This window comes from Pleurodeles waltl, chromosome 9, assembly GCF_031143425.1.
Source record: "Pleurodeles waltl isolate 20211129_DDA chromosome 9, aPleWal1.hap1.20221129, whole genome shotgun sequence".
Lineage (NCBI taxonomy): Eukaryota > Metazoa > Chordata > Amphibia > Caudata > Salamandridae > Pleurodeles > Pleurodeles waltl.
The window spans coordinates 389,353,117-389,374,300 of record NC_090448.1 but is presented as its reverse complement, the minus strand read 5'-3'; the positions used below and the strand labels follow the sequence as shown (position 1 = coordinate 389,374,300).

The window sequence follows — 21,184 nt, the reverse complement described above, 5'->3', positions numbered from 1 at the left end:
TTTGTAGGCCCATGCCACCAAGGAACTCCCTTAAATAATTCCAGCTCCTAGATTCCATACAGAGATTTTGCATCACATTTTACAGTCAAAGAACGAACCCTAGCAGAAACCAATTAATTTGCTTTAACAATGGTTTTGCAGTTTGGAGCTTTTGTAAATTCAGGTGCTGTGCTTTATTCTGCTATCTAGTGGTTGGGTCCAGAAGTATTCACAACTATCCAAGTTTTTACAATTGGGGTCAACTAAGGTGGAGCTATATGACTATGATGTTGACTATTAGCTCACAATGCCCAAAAAGTGCCCTCTATCTTAAATTCTTTTGTTTCCTTTTCTTCTCTCTTTCTTCCAATGCAAAGTGGGAGGGTTGCCAGTTAATCTACATCTGACCTACAACTGTTTTTTCTGTGCCTTTTGTGTATGTATATGTCAACTACAATATGTCAGCCATGTATACTTCCTTTGATAATTCATTAGCTAAAATGGCTAAACGTGCCCTGTTATTTCTTGTTCAGTGTGCTTTTGGTTAGTTAATTACTGCTTTGTTTGCTAATGTTTAAGACATCTGTATTATTTGCACATTCCATCTAGTAAGTGACCATTTGGTAACAGTCAAAAGTAAACTTTTACAATCATGCAAGAATCATGTAATGTTGTTCATGTTTTTGTGTTTTCTAGGCAATACGTTTAGGAATCTGGCCCTTTATGTGGTATGTGAATACCGTGTAAAGGGTCCAGGAGTTCCTCAGTGAATAAACAGGGCTTGCTATGCAACCACAAAGTGCTCTATTTAGGGATAGTGTGGTCAAGCAGCTTTAGGCTCAACACAGAAATTGCAAGACATCCACAGATACACACAACAGCCAATAACTGAGACACGATTCAAAAAGGAGATCCATCCCAATTTACAAAAATAGCAAGTATCTTTATAAATGATTAGGCATCAGAGAAAAATCGTTCAGGTAAATATGTTTTTAAATAGAAATTCTTTTCACTTTAAAAAGTGGGCACAGTGCAATTTCTGAGTCCTGCAATGTTATTCTGTAAGAGGAAAAACAAGTTCTGCAAACAGGGAGAGTACCGCGACTTACAAGATCAAACTCCTTGGGATAAGGTGAGTAGTGGGCAAGGTCCAAAGGCAGCACCCACAGTACACCCTCAGTAGTAAGGGGGCGCCGAGTGCAGAGTGCAAGACAGCATTGGGAGACTTAAGCTTTTCTATGGAGTTTGGTCACTGCGGAAAAAGGCTGCAGGCTCTGGCCAGGCCAGTCAGGCTGAACAAACAGTGGGGCTCAGGTCTCACAATGCTCAGGCACAGATAGGCACCTTTGGTCCTCTTCTCCATGGATCAGGGGAGGTGGGTGCAGAGAGGTCCTTTCTTTACCGGAGCAGTCGCGGTGCAGGGGGGCTACTTGCAGAGGCCACAAGCATCGTCGAGGAGTCCAATAGGGGTGAAACCACGAATAGACTTGTTGGCCTCTATAGGAGGTTTCATGTTATCAAAGAATTTTGGCGAAACGCGCATGAGTCACAGTCACATTGCCAAACGCACACAAGGTAGCTGGAGACATTTCCTTGTGGTCCACTACACAGCTGTAGTGCAGAATACGTCTGGAACATTTACTCAAGGAGGCAGAAGGAACTTCACTTGGGTAGATATTTTGTGCGAAACAGTGGACTGTGGTTGGATAAAAGGGTAGGTGAGGTTCCTCTGTGGCCGAGTCACTCACACAGCTACTGACACACCCACCCAAACACTCACACACCCACTCAAAGATGCACTCAGACACTCATGCACCCACTCACAGACACACTCAGAGACTCATGTACTCACTCAGAGATCCAGACAGTCATGCACCCACTTACAGAACCACTCAGACCCTCATGCACCCACTCACAGACCCACTCAAACCCTCATGCACCATTCGTAGACCCACTCAGACACTAATGCACCTAATCATAGACCCACTCAGACAATCACATACCTACTCACAACCCCACTCAGACAGTCATGCATCCACTCACAGACCTACTCAAAGAGTCATACATCCACTCAAACATCCACTCAGAGAGATTTGTGAGCACCCACTCACAAACCAACTCAGAGACCCATGCACCCAATGAGGTACTCATGCACACATTCACAGACCCACTCATAGACTTATGCATGCGGGTTGGGTGGTTATAGGGGAATGGTTGCAGGGCCTAGTCACAGGCCAGGCCCTGCAGCCAATCCCTGCTGTGCATTGCCGAAGGCAGTGTCTGGCGCAGGACTGGGAGGATATAGGAGAAAGAATTAAAAAACATAGAAATTCACTTAAAAAAAACAAAGGTTACAGGGACGTTATAGTTAGGTTCTGTATTAACTCGCACAAAAACAATAGAAATTCAGCAGTTATATCTATAGTTAGCTCAAGTAACTATAATGTGCCACATATTACATCACTCATGACATCTTTGATAACATCATTGATCAATGTAACATTTGCAGTAAAATTATTAAAGAGAAAACTCTGCATGGTGGGGGCACGGTCCACTGATTCCCAGTTGTGCTGCCTCCATTCATGCTAGAAACACCATGGCAATGCAATTTGGTCTCGTGCTACCACCTTAGAGAATGGTGCTGTGGACTGGATCACCCAATCGGCTACTAAAAGCCCTAGCCTATGAGCAGGATACATCTTTGCTTTACTTACTGTGGGATCTGAGGCAAGCATTTCAATGTTTGTATTTCTGGAATCCAAGCAAAATATCTCTTTAGACACTCTAAAATTGTCTACATCACAGCTATTTTTTTCCTTTTCCCAAACCAAGATATCTGCTTTGTCATATGGCAGCACCCCTCTAAAAGCAGCTGTTCCTTACATCTAGCTCTGTCGAAATGCAGTTTTAGTTTTTTTCCATGGGTTTCTAGTTGCTAAGCCTGATCTACAACTCTCCAACATTGTCAGACCTGCCTTGTGAATTCTTCGATTTGGAGTTTTTGTTTATGTTGTCAATGTTTTAGTCCAGTCCTGGGACACAGCTTTGCAAACACATGCCCTCCAAAGGTTTATCTCTGTGTTGGCACTGTGGCTATTGGAAGGCGTTACTCATACCTCGGAGAGAGCTAATTCCAGGGTCAGAAGAGTTCGACTGCATTAAGCCTTTAACGCTGGGTTTGCATTATTTTGTCTTATGAGCCTGCACACATTTTACAGGGAGCAGTTCGTGTATCTCAAAAGAAAAATTGCCAATTCCCTAGAGGCAAAATCTGTCCGATATTCTCCTTCAGCCACTTCTGACTCAATGTCTTCTTCCTCTGAGGAAGTCCTAAGTGGTTGAAGCATGTGTCTGGAGATCATTTTCTCTCACTCTCTCGAGACTAGTCGATCTTAGCCCAGTTGCCAAAATAATATTGTCTTTATGACGTACAGCCTTTAACTTGAACGAATAAAAGGCAAAGCAGTCTTCAGACATATAGGTTTGAGGAAGACACAACATGTATACTCGGTTTTCCTTGTAGGAAGTGAACTTGTGGTTGAGATTTGGGTAAAACTTGAATAGAATTCATGAGCTATAACATGGTGTCGAGGACTCTCCAAATGAACAACTACCCTGAAATACATTCTACGACCTAGTCGAAGACCCCAACTGAATACCTGAAATCCTTGAGGCCGAATCATCCTGTTCACTGCAATTCTTTTTGATTAGTGATTCTCCTACTCCTCCGACCTTACAACTGGAGTGAAAGAATCTAAAATGGAGGGCATGTTTTGTGGAACTGTGGGCTTACGGACGATGTTATAGTGAGCCATATAGTTCTACCTTGGGGGAAGTCCACTCTAACATCTTTGATGGATTTAAATAATTCCGAACCCAACCGATAATTGATGGACTAATGCACAGCATGTGCATCAAGAAGAGGATTACAGCTCCAACACACACTATAGCACAGGTACCAGTTGTTAATCTGAGCCGGTGGTTGGCTCGGGCACTCACTTTTGGAAACTATGAATTATTTTTCAGCAATAGACTTTGACCGAGAGCAAGAGGGAGAAAAGGGAGAAAAGATGAGAGAGATAGGAAAAGAGTGAAAAGGGAAGAAAGCGGAGTGAAAAACAGCTGCTAAAGTGAGATAAAAGATAGGACGTGGAAGGTGGTGGAAGAAAGAGGCATAAGAAGGGAGAATCAGGGCTGGGCAGCCTTGGTATTTGCAGCTATGGGATTCAGCAGTACCGGCAGCTGTCTACTAAGAGAACATTTAACACTTCTCACCCCAGCTGCAAAGGGGAAAGGGCAGGAATGCAAAGCAAAGAGGTGAAGATCACCTCACCCACATGGCTACGATCAAAAGCACCACCAGTCCAAAAGGCAGCGGGGGAAGGAGAAGGCCTGGACACGGGGGCAGCGGGACGGGAGGCAAGATGTCAACTCGGAGGAAACAAGGAAAAAAGTTTTCAGCAGTTACCACGACTTTTATTTTCTCCAGGAGGAAAGCATGATGCTTTACCGGTTAAAACAAAGCATGACCGGCATTATAAAAGAGAGCATTTCTACATAGACATACACGCAGAGGAACTCACAGACAGGCACTACATCCAACACAGCATGTAATACTGGCTGATCTTCAGTGCCTGTCACATAACATCTAATGTCGCTTCATAGATTTTAGACCTTTAAATCTTGTGAAGTCCAACTTTGAAATTATTTCAGTTAATTATTTGTCACATGATATATCACGTCTGCACATCAGTATCTGTTATAAAACATTTTATGTCACTTCCTGTTTTATCCATCACAGAACATACCATATCACTTCCTGGATTCCAGTATTTGCCATAGAAAACGTAATCTGATTTTCAGTATGTTTATGCTGATCGGTGACGTTACTCTTCGTTCTAACATCGGATACAGAACCTGTGATGCAAATCTGTGGTTTCAGTACCCACCACTGAACAAGTGATGTCACTGCCTAGTTTATAGTGTATAACGACTCGGCACAGCATTTGTATTGTCACCACCTGTTTTTCATTATCTGACACGTAGGCAATGATGTAACTTCCTAATGGCAACAATTTAGACAGGCCATCTCACACAAAATATGACGTCACTTCCTGGTTTTCAGTATCTTACCCAGTCACGTGGAGTTACTTCTTTATTTTCATAATCAAATTCAGAGCTTATGATGTTACTCTATGGTTCGATTTTCAGCACTAAGGTTGTGTTAACATGGCCCGGTCTTTAATGATCGGATATTGCATATGTAACGCAATTTTTACAATTTGAAATTAATTTCCTGGGTCTTATTGTCAGGACTGAACTTTTATGCTCAGCTATAGGACGTTTGGCGGTTGATGCTCGCTATCCGCAATTCACTACCAGGCCACCTGTGTTTTCTACACTGGACATGTAAGGTCCATTCTTCAATGTCTGACATAGGTGTCCTAACGCAGCGTCCCTTGTACTTGGTCTATTATATGACTTCTGTGGCTCATGCTTGTCAGTGTTGTTTGTGCAAAGGCTTACAGTGTGTTCGACATAAGCTGCATAATAAAACTTCCTGGTTCCATCTCATTTTTATGGTCTTACCATATTACCATAATGTCTCTTCATGGTGGACAAAGTATTAATAGAGATTCTAATACCCAGAAGCGAATCACAGCCCATTCTGGCATTTAAAAAACAGTTTGGAATTAATGCACGTGCTACACCTTCCACCCAGATGCACAAGCCCTATGAAAGTTCCTTATTCCTCGCCATCATCTTTTTCAGAACCTAACACAAAGGACTTTTAATACACCCTGTACTCAAATAACAAAAAAGATGTGTGTTGTTAGCAGGTGCTCAAGAGGAAACGACAGCACTCCATGGAGGCTCTCCCGTTGGCGGTGGACTTTTCATATCTGTTCACATCAGGGGAACTGGAGTTCAGGTTTCATGTGTGACTTCCAGAGAGCTGGATGAAGCTGAATGATTGCGGAGAAGATCGCCACCCCGCAGTCGCCACTGAAAGATGCTGGTGTCTTTCCCGCCCATAGAGATCAGATGGCGATCATCATGGGTGAAGCGTACATTGGTTACATGGCTTCCATGTCCCCCATAAACATGGCTTGGGGCCTGGAAGTGAGGAAGAATAATATGTTAGGAAAACGATTAACTTATAAGCCAATGTGACCACTAAAGATGACAGACAGAAGTGTTGGTGACAAACATGTTATCCCTCCTGCCATGAACCAAGAAGAGCAAGGAGTGGGGAACCAAATAATCTATACTCAAAATACTGTTGTTTGACTATTTTATGATTCTGTGTTTTGTTGGAGACTGTGATTTGCGGTACATCTAGAATTTGATATAATTATCTTGAGTCGGTCTCCTTTAAGTTACGGGTGTGACATGTTTCCAGAAGTCCTACATAATTCACCTTTGCACTGTTTACAACCCCTTATGCAGACAGAGACAGTTTGGTGACAGATATGCTGACAATCCCAGGAAAGTCAGTGAAGCTCTTCTGTGAATCTGGACAAAAGAGGCTGTTTCCTGATTCTACCAAATCTAGACCGTGAAGCTCTGCATATAACTTCTCATCCATTCCCATATTCTATACCCCAAACTCTGCTCTTCAACCACTCTCAACACTTTTCCCAGCTCTGTCTATATTACTAGACTTTCCTCTTCTCTCTTTCCACAGTATTTCCTCTTGCTTCTTCCCCCAGTCTTCCATATCACCATTCCCCATTCACCCACCTTGGGCTTTGAGCAAGGGTACTGGAACAAGTGGACTTTGCAGAAGTCATCAGCCACAGCAACTGTTCGTTCGTTGTGAGAGCGGCAGAGAGAATTGATGTCTGTGCCATCAGAACCATCAGGCCACACACCTGCATGAGGATGGAAAGAAATGTCAGAAAGGAAATGTCATTGGTACTTGGCAAGAAGGGGACATAATTCAGCCTCATAAAGGAGGGGCAGGAAATTCAGTGGCCTAAAGACAGAAAACTTGTCCACCAAAACTTGAAGCACAATGGACAGACACTTGGCATACTTCACTCGCTTTGCCTCCTGCAAGGGAAAAACCTTAATGGTAACAGGATCTCCCTTGACTACTGGTGAGACTTAACAAACCAGGTTGAGAGGTCAGCTTTGGGGCCACAGTTCGGAGGGGAGATCAAAGATGAAAGGGACCCAGAGTTGCCATCCAGGTTAATAAGGGGACTCCAGAATAGGATTTGCTATTCTCCATATTGAAATATTTCAGAAACTGGAAGAGGTTCCTGTGCATGGCCAGGTAAAAGCAAGTGAAGAAGTTGTGTGCACGGCAAGAATTCCGTAAAATGAGAACACAAAGTTTAACTCTGCCAACCTTACTGAACAAGGAAAAAACACTATGGGCCTCATTTTGACCTCAGCGGTCTTTTTACAAGACCGCTGACTTACCGCTGTGCTGAAGACCGCTAGTGCAGGCGGTTTTCCGCACAGCGTATCATGACTGCTGGCAGCCCTCTGCCCTTTTCCGGACGGAGAGCCACCAGCAGCCATACTGCCGGTCGGCAGTGAAGTGGAGGCTGCTCCACCGCCACGTCATCAGAACACCGCCCACCGAATCATTTCGGTGTGGCGTGTTCTGGTGACGGGGAGCTGGCAGTGGAGCAGCCCCCATCGATCCCGTTCCCTCCCGGAGGATCACCGGACCAGGTAAGGTGACCGTACGTTAGGGGAGGGGGGTGGGGGTGGTGTTGTGTGTTGTGTGCGTGCATGGGGGTGTGAGTGTGTAGAGGGAGTGTGTGAGTGTGTGTATGCATGCAGAGGGTGTGTTGTGTGTATGGAAAATGTGTGTGTGTATGTCTGTGTGTATGTGTGCGAGTATGTGTGTGTGTATGTGTAGTTGTTGAGTGAGTGTGCGTGTTGGGGGGCTGGGAGGGGGGTCCTACCACCTTTGGGGAGGTGGTAGGGGGTCATGGGTTTGGGGGGAGGACACTGGGGAGGGGGAGGGGTTGGGTTACACCCCTATCAGTGCCAGGGAATGTATTCCCTGGCACTGATAGTGCCTATCGCCATGGATTTCGTGGCGGTACAGAACCCCACGAAATCCATGGTGGTATGCGGGGTCGTCATCCCACTGGCGGTGTAGTGACGGCCGCCGGACTGGAGACCGAAGTCTCCAGCCCAGTGGTCTTTACCACCCTGGCGGTCGGTGTGGAGAAGTGTCGGTTTTGCATGGCGGTCACCGCCATGCTTGTAATTGCAATTTTTTTACCGATGGCCTGTTTGCGGTATTACCGCCACTTCTCCACCGACCGCCAGGGTTGTAATGAGGGCCTATGTTTGAATAGATGCTGTGGATTATCATTGGTTACCAGATATGGTCAGGTAAAGGAGATGGGAAATTAGGCATATTGTGACTGATTGTATTGCACTGGTACTTGGGAGATAAACGGAAGGAAAAGAGCATGTGGCATGATCAAGGCAACTAGTGAGGGAAGCTGTGCAATTTGTCTACAGTTTGGCAATCATGAGAGTTATGCAGAGGGTAGGCTACAACATCTTACTGTTGGGGAGAATATTGTGTCTGTCATCGGCCACCACTGCCACAAGTGTAGAGTGGAGGAATATTTGGTGCTTGCTTACAGAAGGCTGCGGCAGTGATGACTAATGCTGAGAAGATTTAGGCCCATCAATGGTACTTGAAACCAGAGGCAACAATGCAATAGTACATCGTGATGAGACCTTATAAAGGGGCATAGGGGCCAGGAAGTACACTATCCCGGTTATTATAACTTCATCAGTTTTTCAGATTTTTGCCAATCATTTCGTAGTTGGTCTTCAGAGAATAGGGAGGGCTAGGCTTTTCAGCTCTGAGGTTCACAAACCTTTCCAAGTCGACTTGCCAGCTATTCTTTTCATGTTGTAGGGCCTCCTACTATGTAACATTAACTCAAAAAAACTGCAATTGTAATTAAATGTACTTAATGCTGTCACTAACACATCTACTGATGAAGATTTGGCTACAATAATATGATTGAGTAGTCCTGGCTGTACATGGATCCTATACATTAAATGTCTCAAGAATACAGATCACAAGTCCACAAGAGACACTTCGTTGTCTACCGTAGAAGAGACATAGATAACAAGATTTTTACTTAAGATGACCACAAGATATTTTTTGAGATGGCCAAAAACTCTTCATACAATCCAAAATGCACTATGGCTGCCCTGTGGCCATTTAGATTATGGGTGATTCTCTCAGCTTCAGACAAGGGATATAGAATGACGTATCGTAATCAAATCACATGCTATAGGTAGAAATTGGTAATCACCTTTGCACACACAGAAGGGAATTCTATGAGCATCACTTTTACTTTTGTGAACTGCAGACAACATTTGCAGCTTGCTAATCCTGTGAGCAGACATAACTTCAACTAAAGTGTGTCTTCCATGTCACTGATTATTCTCACTGTAGTCCATGGACACAAAAGTGCTTATAGACAACAGCATTAAAACACAATATTTACATTTCACTCAGCATGATGCTGCTTGAAAAAAGGAAACAAGTGGAAGAGATCTTACAAATGCTTCAGAGCAACTTTATTTCTGAAACTAAAAATATGAATCCAGAGTGTCCTTATAAGTCTCAAAAGCAGAAGATAATGGCTACTTGCTTTACAAAGGTTACCAACCATAAAAACAGCATTTATCACACTACCTACTGGTTTATGTAGTGGAATAATATTCAGTTCCCAGGACTGAATAAAGAAATAAAGACACACACTATAAAACTGCTTTCTATATACAGGGAGTGCAGAATTATTAGGCAAGTTGTATTTTTGAGGATTAATTTTATTATTGAACAACAACCATGTTCTCAATGAACCCAAAAAACTCATTAATATCAAAGCTGAATATATTTGGAAGTAGTTTTTAGTTTGTTTTTAGTTTTAGCTATGTTAGGGGGATATCTGTGTGTGCAGGTGACTATTACTGTGCATAATTATTAAGCAACTTAACAAAAAAAAATATATACCCATTTCAATTATTTATCATTACCAGTGAAACCAATATAACATCTCAACATTCACAAATATACATTTCTGACATTCAAAAACAAAACAAAAACAAATCAGTGACCAATATAGCCACCTTTCTTTGCAAGGACACTCAAAAGCCTGCCATCCATGGATTCTGTCAGTGTTTTGATCTGTTCACCATCAACATTGCGTGCAGCAGCAACCACAGCCTCCCAGACACTGTTCAGAGAGGTGTACTGTTTTCCCTCCTTGTAAATCTCACATTTGATGATGGACCACAGGTTCTCAATGGGGTTCAGATCAGGTGAACAAGGAGGCCATGTCATTAGATTTCCTTCTTTTATACCCTTTCTTGCCAGCCACGCTGTGGAGTACTTGGACGCGTGTGATGGAGCATTGTCCTGCATGAAAATCATGTTTTTCTTGAAGGATGCAGACTTCTTCCTGTACCACTGCTTGAAGAAGGTGTCTTCCAGGAACTGGCAGTAGGACTGGGAGTTGAGCTTGACTCCATCCTCAACCCGAAAAGGCCCCACAAGCTCATCTTTGATGATACCAGCCCAAACCAGTACTCCACCTCCACCTTGCTGGCGTCTGAGTCGGACTGGAGCTCTCTGCCCTTTACCAATCCAGCCACGGGCCCATCCATCTGGCCCATCAAGACTCACTCTCATTTCATCAGTCCATAAAACCTTAGAAAAATCAGTCTTGAGATATTTCTTGGCCCAGTCTTGACGTTTCAGCTTGTGTGTCTTGTTCAGTGGTGGTCGTCTTTCAGCCTTTCTTACCTTGGCCATGTCTCTGAGTATTGCACACCTTGTGCTTTTGGGCACTCCAGTGATGTTGCAGCTCTGAAATATGGCCAAACTGGTGGCAAGTGGCATCGTGGCAGCTGCACGCTTGACTTTTCTCAGTTCATGGGCATTTATTTTGCGCCTTGGTTTTTCCACACGCTTCTTGCGACCCTGTTGACTATTTTGAATGAAACGCTTGATTGTTCGATGATCACGCTTCAGAAGCTTTGCAATTTTAAGAGTGCTGCATCCCTCTGCAAGATATCTCACTATATTTGACTTTTCTGAGCCTGTCAAGTCCTTCTTTTAACCCATTTTGCCAAAGGAAAGGAAGTTGCCTAATAATTATGCACACCTGATATAGGGTGTTGATGTCATTAGACCACACCCCTTCTCATTACAGAGATGCACATCACCTAATATGCTTAATTGGTAGTAGGCTTTCGAGCCTATACAGCTTGGAGTAAGACAACATGCATAAAGAGGATGATGTGGTCAAAATACTCATTTGCCTAATAATTCTGCACTCCCTGTACAGGTAAGAGGAAGATGCTTCTGGAAAGGCGCAAACATTAGTAACCGATAGGTTCAGACAAGAAGCATTAACATTGGTGATTAAGGAAAGAGAAGAATTTAGACCTTTCTTTGTGGGGATTAGCACGGGGTTCTACAAAGAAATAAAATGTAAACTAAAACTCCAGCCTAGACTGAAGTAGGAGGCTGCTCTCTATGAAGCCAAATCTCTGCATGTCCATGCTGCACTGTGTTTATCTTTGATGTAAAAAGCTCTGTAATGGAGGACCATAAAGGAAGAGGACCAATTAGGTTAGGCCTGAAAGAAGGGACCTCTTTTGTGGCAAAGAATAACCCCAGTTGAGTCAATCACGCTCTGGGTTGGGTTTACCCCCAAAAATGGGGTCACCAAATTGGAAATACCCCACTCGGTCACTCCCTCTCACTGATCCAGTGACATTGATCTTTTAAGTGAGTGCAGCGCTGCTTCTAAATATAAAACATGCCTGTGGAATTGTTTGTGTAGATCAAAACCTGCTTCCTTGCAAGAAGAGAGAAAGATTTCCAAAGCCAGGGACTTACTAATAGTTCAAGTACCTAAATGATCAGTGGCCATTGAAAAAAAGTTACAGACTTTAAGAAGCTCAGGAGGAGCCACAGCCTTGTTCTAAAACATCTGTAGATCTGGATGCCTTGGGATTTGGGGAGCTTAATGGAACTCTATAGAGTGAAAAAAGACTCTTGTTGAACAGGACAATGTGGTTATCTGAACAGTTTACACAATGTTAGGCTTTGATAATCTTTGCATTCATTTCAAAATGCAAGGTCACCAATTTGGAGATAAATTATATAACTGTTTAATTTTAAACACGTCTGAATTATAGTTCCATTTTGACAATCAAAAGGGAAAAAAAGTCTGGTTCAACAACTACAAGTGAAACGAGATAACCACAATGAATGAGTCTGATCAGTTCCAGCATCATTGAGAGTACATAAAGAGGCGATTCCAGACTCATGTTTATCAGAGGGGTTCAGTCCGAAAGTCATTCAGCTAACAGTGAGTGCATCTGGCAGCGTGGGAGTCCCTGCCACCAAATAGGGACACTTGCCTTTGTAAACTTGTCACTCTCTCTCTTAAGATGGTGTTTGGTGGAGTACTCATAAATACAGGTTCGGTTTACACACTATTGTGGTCTTCTCTAAAAAAATACAGTTTGCTCTGTGCATGCTCCAGACTGGTTGCTGGGCACCCCTGCAGTTTGCCTCCAACCAAATCAGTCAATGAGATTGCCCTAGCTGCCATTTTCACATGCAATGGTAGCACTGACTGGTTCCTCTCTTTGGCCATTCTTGGTCTCAGGGACACATTTCAGCAATGATTTGGGGTTTCCCAAACTAGGAAATTGCAGGGTTCATCTTCTTCCTCAAAGGACTCCCCCTCCATTCCACCCACTTCCAACCAGCAAAGTAAATGTATAGTCCACCAGAAAACCGGAGGGAGGGTTGAGAAGAAACAGAAGGGATAGTTGTATGACTACAACCAAACTCCACTGAACAGAGCAGCAGCAGGTACAATGGCAACCTAAGAAGTTCATAACAAATAGAAGGATGCCTGTTTGATCGAGGGGTGTTTTTTTCTGCTCACATGTTTCAGAGTAGTTGGGAGCCTAAAATAGCTTAGAAGTGATAAATAAAAATGGACGACCAATGACTTCTGCCTCATGCACCTTCCATATCCTTTCTTCACAGCCAGCGTCCCAAAAGCGGTCTGCCAGAGTGTATATGAAACAAGGCAAGGTTAATACTCTTTAAAAGGTCCCACTGCACTCATCAGTGTACACTAGACAATGGATGGTATGCAAAGCAATGACACTTGGCTGCACTGGCTTTTCGAGATCCTTACGTCTTGTCTTTGCTCTGTATGAAGCTGCCTCCATGACTAACAATGCCCTTCAGACCCTTACTAGACTCACCAAAGACGTGGAAACCCAGCACACAGGTGTATGTTGCCCATTCACGATCACGACTGTCAAAGCGGTTCCTCAGGAGTTTGCAGCCTCCTGCCACGTCCCCTGCAAAGCAAACAAGTGATATGGGGCTAAGAGGACACAGTGAGGCTTTTGTGGAAAGGCACCAGGCAGTACAGATTGGCTTGGCCAGATAAGAGGCCAACAGGACAGGCAAAGTTCAGTGAAGGGGGGCGTTTGAGGCCAGATAATAAAGCAAAGAGAAACAACAAATAGAAACATAGGCCACAAAAAAGGACATGAAAGAGAAAAGGAGCAACAGTTAAGAGTAAGCCGAGAGAGATGGAGTGGCTCCAGAGAAAGGGCACACAAACCAACAGAAAGTGAGGGCAGGAAGACGAGAGAAGGAAAGGAATGTGACTAGGTCAAACAGGGTTCATAGAATGTAGAAAGAAGCTAAGTTAGGACTTTGGCTATCCCTTTGTGGAAGCTTTTTCTCCACGCAGTTCTACAACGTACTCTTTCATTTTACTGACCTGGCATCCAGCAGGACTACCTCCCAAATTTGAAAGCAGCAGGGTTGTGGTCAGGAAATGAAAAGGGAGTAGCTGACAGATGCACACACTGACTTACTGCTGCCCTAATCAACCGGGTAGCCCTGCAGGCTCACCAACAGAACAATAGGATGGTTCTCTGCACTCCTGCAAAATCCCTAATATTATGTCACAAACAAAGCAAGTCAAGGAATCCAAGTACGTCCTCTTATTAGCTGTGCACAGGTGCCTTTGCCTGAAGGGGTTTACTATGAAATCTCTTTGTCGTAAGGAAGCAGCTCTCTGTCATCAGTAAAGCCAAGGGGATCTCGAGCCAGAGTGTCATCCACTTTATGGAGGATAATAATTTGGATTATCTAGGTCACCTAAGGATTGGGGTGAGAAGTCATGTTATCTTCTCCTAAATCCTTACGAAACCAAGGAGAACCATCTGAAATCAATGAAATCCTCAGTGATGGTCACAGGGAGGGGACGCTAAAATTTATATTGAGGTAACTGGGCCAACTTCCATCCTCCCTCTGTGTCCACGTCTTTGTCACAGAGGTTGTGAGAAATGCCAATGGGTTTGCAAGCTGGGCGGAAGGGTGGGGGTGCATGGAACACGATTACAGGGAGTGGAGATTCCACCATGACACATGCTGGATCCTTGCCTCTGTCCAGCCTTTGAATTGGCAGCTGGGAGTAGGGGGAAGTGCTTTGGTGAAAGTAGGGAGTACCATTTTTCCACCGAAGTTAAAGACTATACTTTGCCGTGTTTCCTGAATACACACCAATACAGCACTACATTGTATTTACCCTAAAACCACAAGTTCCATCCTCCAAAAGCTTCCCCTTCATACTCGCAGTACTAATTCTCATAGTGACTCTACACTGTAAAACATTAGGCAGGGTGGTTAATTGTCAGAACCTACAAAGGTAGACCAGGCAGGGCCTAGACGTGGTTTTGGTTGGTGCAACTGTAGTCAGAACTAAAGCTATATTATATCATGTTGGTTGCATTTGTAAGTCCATGTTCTACCATTAGTAACAGTGTTACAAGTTCATACTATAGGATCTCTCAGTATCCACTCTCTGGAAAACTAAACAATACTCACAGTACAAGATCTCGTAGTCCCCGGAGTTGGACATGATGAACTTGCTGTCCTTGGACCAGTCCAAGTGAGTGATGAAGCTGGAGTGACCCTGAAATTTACAAAGAGAAGTGGGGTCAGAGAATCTGTGTGGGACCAGGATCTACCAGGTGTATCAGGACCTCACCCACTCAGGGGAGAGGGGGGGGGGTGTAGAGGTGGGGGGGGTTTCTACGAATCTATCAAGGGTGACAGGTCCTCACCTTCAGGAACGTTAGATTCTATCATGGACCCCAGGCTTTCAAACCCTGTGGGTTTGGACTCCGTCAGGGGTCTCTGGCCTCTAGCTCCAATCAGCCTTAGGCTCTATCATGATGAACACAAAGCCCTCACTTAATTGTGGTCTCAGATCTATCATAGTTACTACGCACTATCTTCCAAGGAAGTTGAGGCTGTTTCATGGGCACCAAGCTCTTATGTTTTTGGGATCCCAGGCTAAATTTAGGTACTGTGACCTAATTTCCCAAAGTGTCAGGTTCTATTATTGATATCAAGAGCTTGCCTCCTGAGGCTCCAAGCTATACTATAGGTTACAAATATTTAGTTCACAAACCTTAAGGCTCCATAATGGCTACCAGGCACTCACATCCCTAGGGGCATACACTCCATCATAGACACCACAATGTCACATCTAAGAGCCTTATGCTCAGACCAGGGTAACCCGCTCTGAATTCTGTTCTCAGACTCAATCAAGGGTAACACGTTCTGACCTTCCCTCTTTGGCTTAACCAAGGTTAACATGCTCCCACCACCTGTGATTTGAGGCTTGATCAAAGGTAACACACTGACCTCCTGCAGTCTCAGACTCGATCAAGGGTAACAGGCTCTCACCACCTGCGATCTCATGGTCAATCAAGGGTGATGCTCTGAAATGGATCCTCAAGCTCAATCAAGGGTAACCCGCTCTCCCCTCCTAGGTTCTGAAGCTTCATCATGTGTTGCCGCTCGAAGGCTCATTTTTGTAGGGTGGCCACCGAGATATGGGGTGTGGTATTTTTGTGGGTTCTTTTGGCTTTAGGATATCATTCAAAGGAATCACTAAACCTTTATTGCTGTATCCAGGAGCCAGCCGTGTGAACTGATTGTGCCCCAGTGGTATTGGAAGTTGCATAGCACTTGCTGGAACCAGAATGCTATTGCTGCTGGTGTGTTTTTGATCATGTAAGTCTTTGGAAGAAGCCACTTCTTCTGCAATATATCCTCTTCCAATATCTCTGAATTGCACAACGTGGACAGAGTCACATCTGGGTAGGTCTCTGTGTTGCCCATTTGGAAAATGTTAGAGCACCACAAAGGAAGCTAATAAATAAGTGATGGATCGAACTTTTCAATAAGTTGATATTGGTTTTCTTTTTTGCTGGCGAAGTTAGGTTCAGCACTTTGAGGCTTGTTATGTGTAATGAACCACCCGGCTCTTCTGTGTTTAAACCCCAACCCCCATGCAGCATGGCAACCGGGCACAGACGTCAGGTATAAATGAATAGGCTCTTGACCTCCCGGGATCAGTCCCACCATAGAAATTACTGTGTTCTTGTGCAACCGACCCACCAGTGGCCCTAAGCCTTACCGCAAGTGTGGGCTTACTTTGGGGACGAGAAATGGAGATGCTCCCTCGTGCACATAAGCCTGTTGCCCCTTGGCCTCAAAGGCATTGCATGTGGCCGTGGAGCCAGGGCAGTACAGCCACACTCATTCAGTGACCCTACCATCCAGCACACAGGGCACTGCTCTTCAGCGCCTGCATGTGTCAACACCATTGATCACACGTGTGGCCTGTGTGAGGGCCCACGATACCTGAGGGGGTGCATCAGTGCCTGACTATAGCAGGGCCGTTACTGCACCCTAGTCTAGAACCTGTGGTGATTGCACAGCATAGGAGGGGACTGGTGAAACAGGCACAGTGCTGTGGCGATTTTGGCTCACCGCTGCCTGCATGTCGTATGTCAGAGCCGACGTCCAGCATATTGCCACCTTAGTTAGTCTCTGGATCCCAAAGTTGGTGGTGACCCTCCCCTTGTACAGACTGTGGCCCAGGAAGAACCCTCTTAAAGCCATTCACATGACAAGATCCCTGTTGGGAAGAGGAAGTGCCCCTAACAGCCAGAATCTGGCAAGTGGCTTCAGTACCATAGATACGCACATGGTTACTAGAGTAAATTAATATGCCCGCTCAGCCAACAGGAGCACCGAGAGGACATAACACCCTGCTGGGCCTCCAGCTATTCCATGAGCTTGCTGACCCTGCCACCGTTGCTGCAAAGTGGAAGACATGGGTGGGACAGCTTAACAAATATTTCCGGGGAACCCAGGAAATGGTTGATACCATTAAACAACCTCTGTCACTCCACTTTGCTGGGGAAAAGATTTACAAACGGTTTGAACACCTGAATGGGACTGGCGCTGACGATGACAATGAAGCAGCTATCTGAAAGATGAACACGTACTTCAACCCAGAGTTGAACCTCAATTTTGAATGCTTCAAGCTAGGGCAGGCCCAACAGAGAGAAGTGGAAACCATTGACACATTCTACACACACTGCGTAACCAGGTGCACCAACAATCACCAGACAAAAGAATTACAGGACAAAATCATACAGGGCTGCAGTAAGTGGCATTGAGGGACTTCATCTTGTGCCAACCCAGCATTCAGTCTAGTGAAGATTCTCGTCTTGGCACAGTTCAATGACCTGTTGCCCTGCCATGTTGTGGAGATGACGACATCCTGACGACATCCTCAGCCCCACAAAACCTGGGGAAAATTCCACCCATCAAGACCGAGTCAGTCGACGCCATACTGAGCAGACCCCTGCCCAGAAGGACAAGTGCAGGTAACCGCAACTCTGACCGTCAATGCAAGAATTGTGCCAGGGAAGTACACCTGCTGGAGAAGTGCCCCGTTCAGGACAACAGTTGCTGCTGCTGTGGCAAGATGAATCACTGTGCCAGGGTCTGCCACAGTGGCGACAGAGGACGGAGAGAAAGAGAGAGATTGGTGCCCTTGGCAACAGTACATAATCTCATGCTCGATGATGGAAATCAGCACAGTCTAGGAGTCCCTGCTCGTGGGCACATAACTACTGGGTGGCTGACACCTCAGAATAAGAGAACATGCTCCTCCTATCATGCACTGCTCTGGTGACTGATAACAGGCAACCCCCACCAATGTGTTACATGATCATGACAGGCACTGCAGGCAAGGCGCTCATCAAATTATGAGTCTCTGTTAATGTCATGAGTGTGAGACAGTACAACCACCAGAAGTCCCAGCTAACACTTTCACCAACCCAAGCCAATATATATAAGGTCCTTTCCCACTGGATGGTGTGAATGATGTAATGGTGCAAATCTGCAACAAACAGACCCCAGCCAAGTTCCATACCACCAAGGAAGTGAAAGAAACACTGTTGGGGTGCTACACAACAGAAGATCTTAAACAAGTCTCCTTTCCATGTACAGTCCATGCCTTCATGTTGATCGTATCCTGGAACAATAACCTCAGCTATTTCAAGGGCTAGGATGCCTGAAGGAGCACCAATCAAACTGCATATCGACACATCGATTAAACGGACAGCACTTAGACACCAGGGAGTACCATTCCACCTCCGGCACTGGTGGTATGAAAACTTGAGAAACCTGAACACCTTGGGTCATACGGAAAGTGTCAGACCCCACCCTAAGGGTCTCCCCGATAGTAGCCAAAACAACCGGGGGTGATCCGGCAGTGCACTGGCATGCACTTCCCCAACTGCACAATCAAGGTGGAGAGACACATCACTCCCACCATAGAAGATATATTGGGGGTGATTCTAACCCTGGCAGTCGGTGATAAAGCGGCGGCCAAACCGCCAACAGGCCGGCGGTCCAAAAAATGGAATACTGACCCTGGCGGGAACCGCCAACACAGCCCGCCACAATAACACTCCGACCGCCACGGCGGGACCGACAAACAGCGCGGCGGTCACCGCCAACAGCCAGGCGGCAGACAATGTACCGCCCACACTATCATGACCCACCAATCCGCCACCTTTTCCGGGGCGGGAGCCCCGCCGATAAAAACACGGCGGAAACAGACTACGAATGTGAAAACGCTCACCTCTACGCACTCCACGAGTACGGAGGACAGCATGGAACCCGAATTGAACATCATACCTGCTCTCGTCTACCTGCTCATCTACCACGAGTACGAACTCCGGCGCAGACGTCAACGGTGAGTACAGCACCTACGACACACGGGAGGGGGGAGGACGAAAGGTTACGGGCACACACATATGCAACCCCCCCCCCAATCTGTACACACCAATGCAGAGCAACAAGTCACAGTGACACCAACCAAACCCCCGTAAAAAATGCAATGACATTTCAAAATTGTCAATAAATATTTATGTCCAAAATAGCCTCCGATAAGTATTGGTCAACTAGCCAGAATATTTACATTTAAAAAGTCTATATACACAGCAGTGGACAACTGCAGAAATCAGTCCTGCACATTTCACGTAGTAACGATTTGTCCGTGGGCCAAAGTGTAGCAACACAAGGGCAAAGCCCACACACGAGACCTGAGTCCTTTGGAGAGAACACTGCAGGGGCATCTGATGACAAAACTACAGGCACCTCAGGGGGAAGGGAAGGGGGGGCACCTCAGCCACATGAGTCCACGACGCCAGACCCACGAAGGGGCCACCATGCCCACTGCCATATCCTGGGGAGTGCAAAGCCACAGTCTCTCAATGTCTCTACAGTGGTTGGATTGCCCACTGCCATATCCTGGGGAGTGCAAAACCACAGTCTCTCAATGTCTCTACAGTGGTTGGATTGCCCACTGCCATATCCTGGGGAGTGCTTGACAGGAAGGGCCCAGCGGAGCGGTGTTTGAGACGGCGGGGCCCAGTGGAGCGGTGCTTGACAGGAAGGGCCCAGCGGAGCGGTGCTTGAGACGGCGGGGCCCAGCGGAGCGGTGCTTGACAGGAAGGGCCCAGCGGAGCGGTGCTTGAGACGGCGGGGCCCAGCGGAGCGGTGCTTGACAGGAAGGGCCCAGCGGAGCGGTGCTTGAGACGGCGGGGCCCAGCGGAGCGGTGCTTGACAGGAAGGGCCCAGCGGAGCGGTGCTTGAGACGGCGGGGCCCAGCGGAGCGGTGCTTGACAGGAAGGGCCCAGCGGAGCGGTGCTTGAGACGGCGGGGCCCAGCGGAGCGGTGCTTGACAGGAAGGGCCCAGCGGAGCGGTGCTTGAGACGGCGGGGCCCAGCGGAGCGGTGCTTGACAGGAAGGGCCCAGCGGAGCGGTGCTAGAGACGGCGGGGCCCAGCGGAGCGGTGCTTGACAGGAAGGGCCCAGCGGAGCGGTGCTTGAGACGGCGGGGCCCAGCGGAGCGGTGCTTGACAGGAAGGGCCCAGCGGAGCGGTGCTTGAGACGGCGGGGCCCAGCGGAGCGGTGCTTGACAGGAAGGGCCCAGAGGAGCGGTGCTTGAGACGGTGGGGCCCTGTTCAGCGGTGCTCTTCTGCACGGCGGGCCCTGTTCAGCGGTGCTCTTCTGCACGGCGGGGCCCTGTTCAGCGGTGCTCTTCTGCACGGCGGGGCCCTGTTCAGCGGTGCCTGTCTTCACGGCGGGGCCCTGTTCAGCGGTGCCTGTCTTCACGGCGGGGCCCTGTTCAGCGGTGCCTGTCTTCACAGCGGGGCCCTGTTCAGCGGTGCTCTTCTGCACGGCGGGGCCCTGTTCAGCGGTGCCTGTCTTCACGGCGGGGCCCTGTTCAGCGGTGCCTGTCTTCACGGCGGGGCCCTGTTCAGCGGTGCCTGTCTTCACAGCGGGCCCTGTTCAGCGGTGCTCTTCTGCACGGCGGGGCCCTGTTCAGCGGTGCCTGTCTTCACGGCGGGGCCCTGTTCAGCGGTGCCTGTCTTCACGGCGGGGCCCTGTTCAGCGGTGCCTGTCTTCACAGCAGGGCCCTGTTCAGCGGTGCTCTTCTACACGGCGGGGCCCTGTTCAGCGGTGCCTGTCTTCACGGCGGGGCCCTGTTCAGCGGTGCCTGTCTTCACGGCGGGGCCCTGTTCAGCGGTGCTCTTCTGCACGGCGGGGCCCTCTTCAGCGGTGCTCTTCTGCACGGCGGGGCCCTGTTCAGCGGTGCTCTTCTGCACGGCGGGGCCCTGTTCAGCGGTGCCTGTCTTCACGGCGGGGCCCTGTTCAGCGGTGCCTGTCTTCACGGCGGGGCCCTGTTCAGCGGTGCTCTTCTGCACGGCGG

At 47.0% G+C, this 21,184-nt stretch overlaps 1 protein-coding gene across 3 annotated transcripts in view; it reads right to left on the bottom strand.

Annotated features, from left to right (window-relative positions):
- Positions 1–4,433: 4,433 nt before the first annotated feature.
- Positions 4,434–21,184, bottom strand: part of EML3 (EMAP like 3) — a 293,640-nt gene continuing 276,889 nt past the window's right edge. For all 3 annotated transcript variants that reach the window (XM_069207042.1, XM_069207043.1, XM_069207044.1), the window contains 4 exons: positions 14,921–15,008; positions 13,279–13,377; positions 6,724–6,854; positions 4,434–6,096 (listed from right to left, as the gene is read on the bottom strand). In XM_069207042.1, coding sequence (XP_069063143.1) covers positions 5,908–6,096; positions 6,724–6,854; positions 13,279–13,377; positions 14,921–15,008 — 507 coding nt within the window. In that variant the 3' untranslated portion in view covers positions 4,434–5,907. The remainder of the gene's footprint in view (positions 6,097–6,723; positions 6,855–13,278; positions 13,378–14,920; positions 15,009–21,184) is intronic.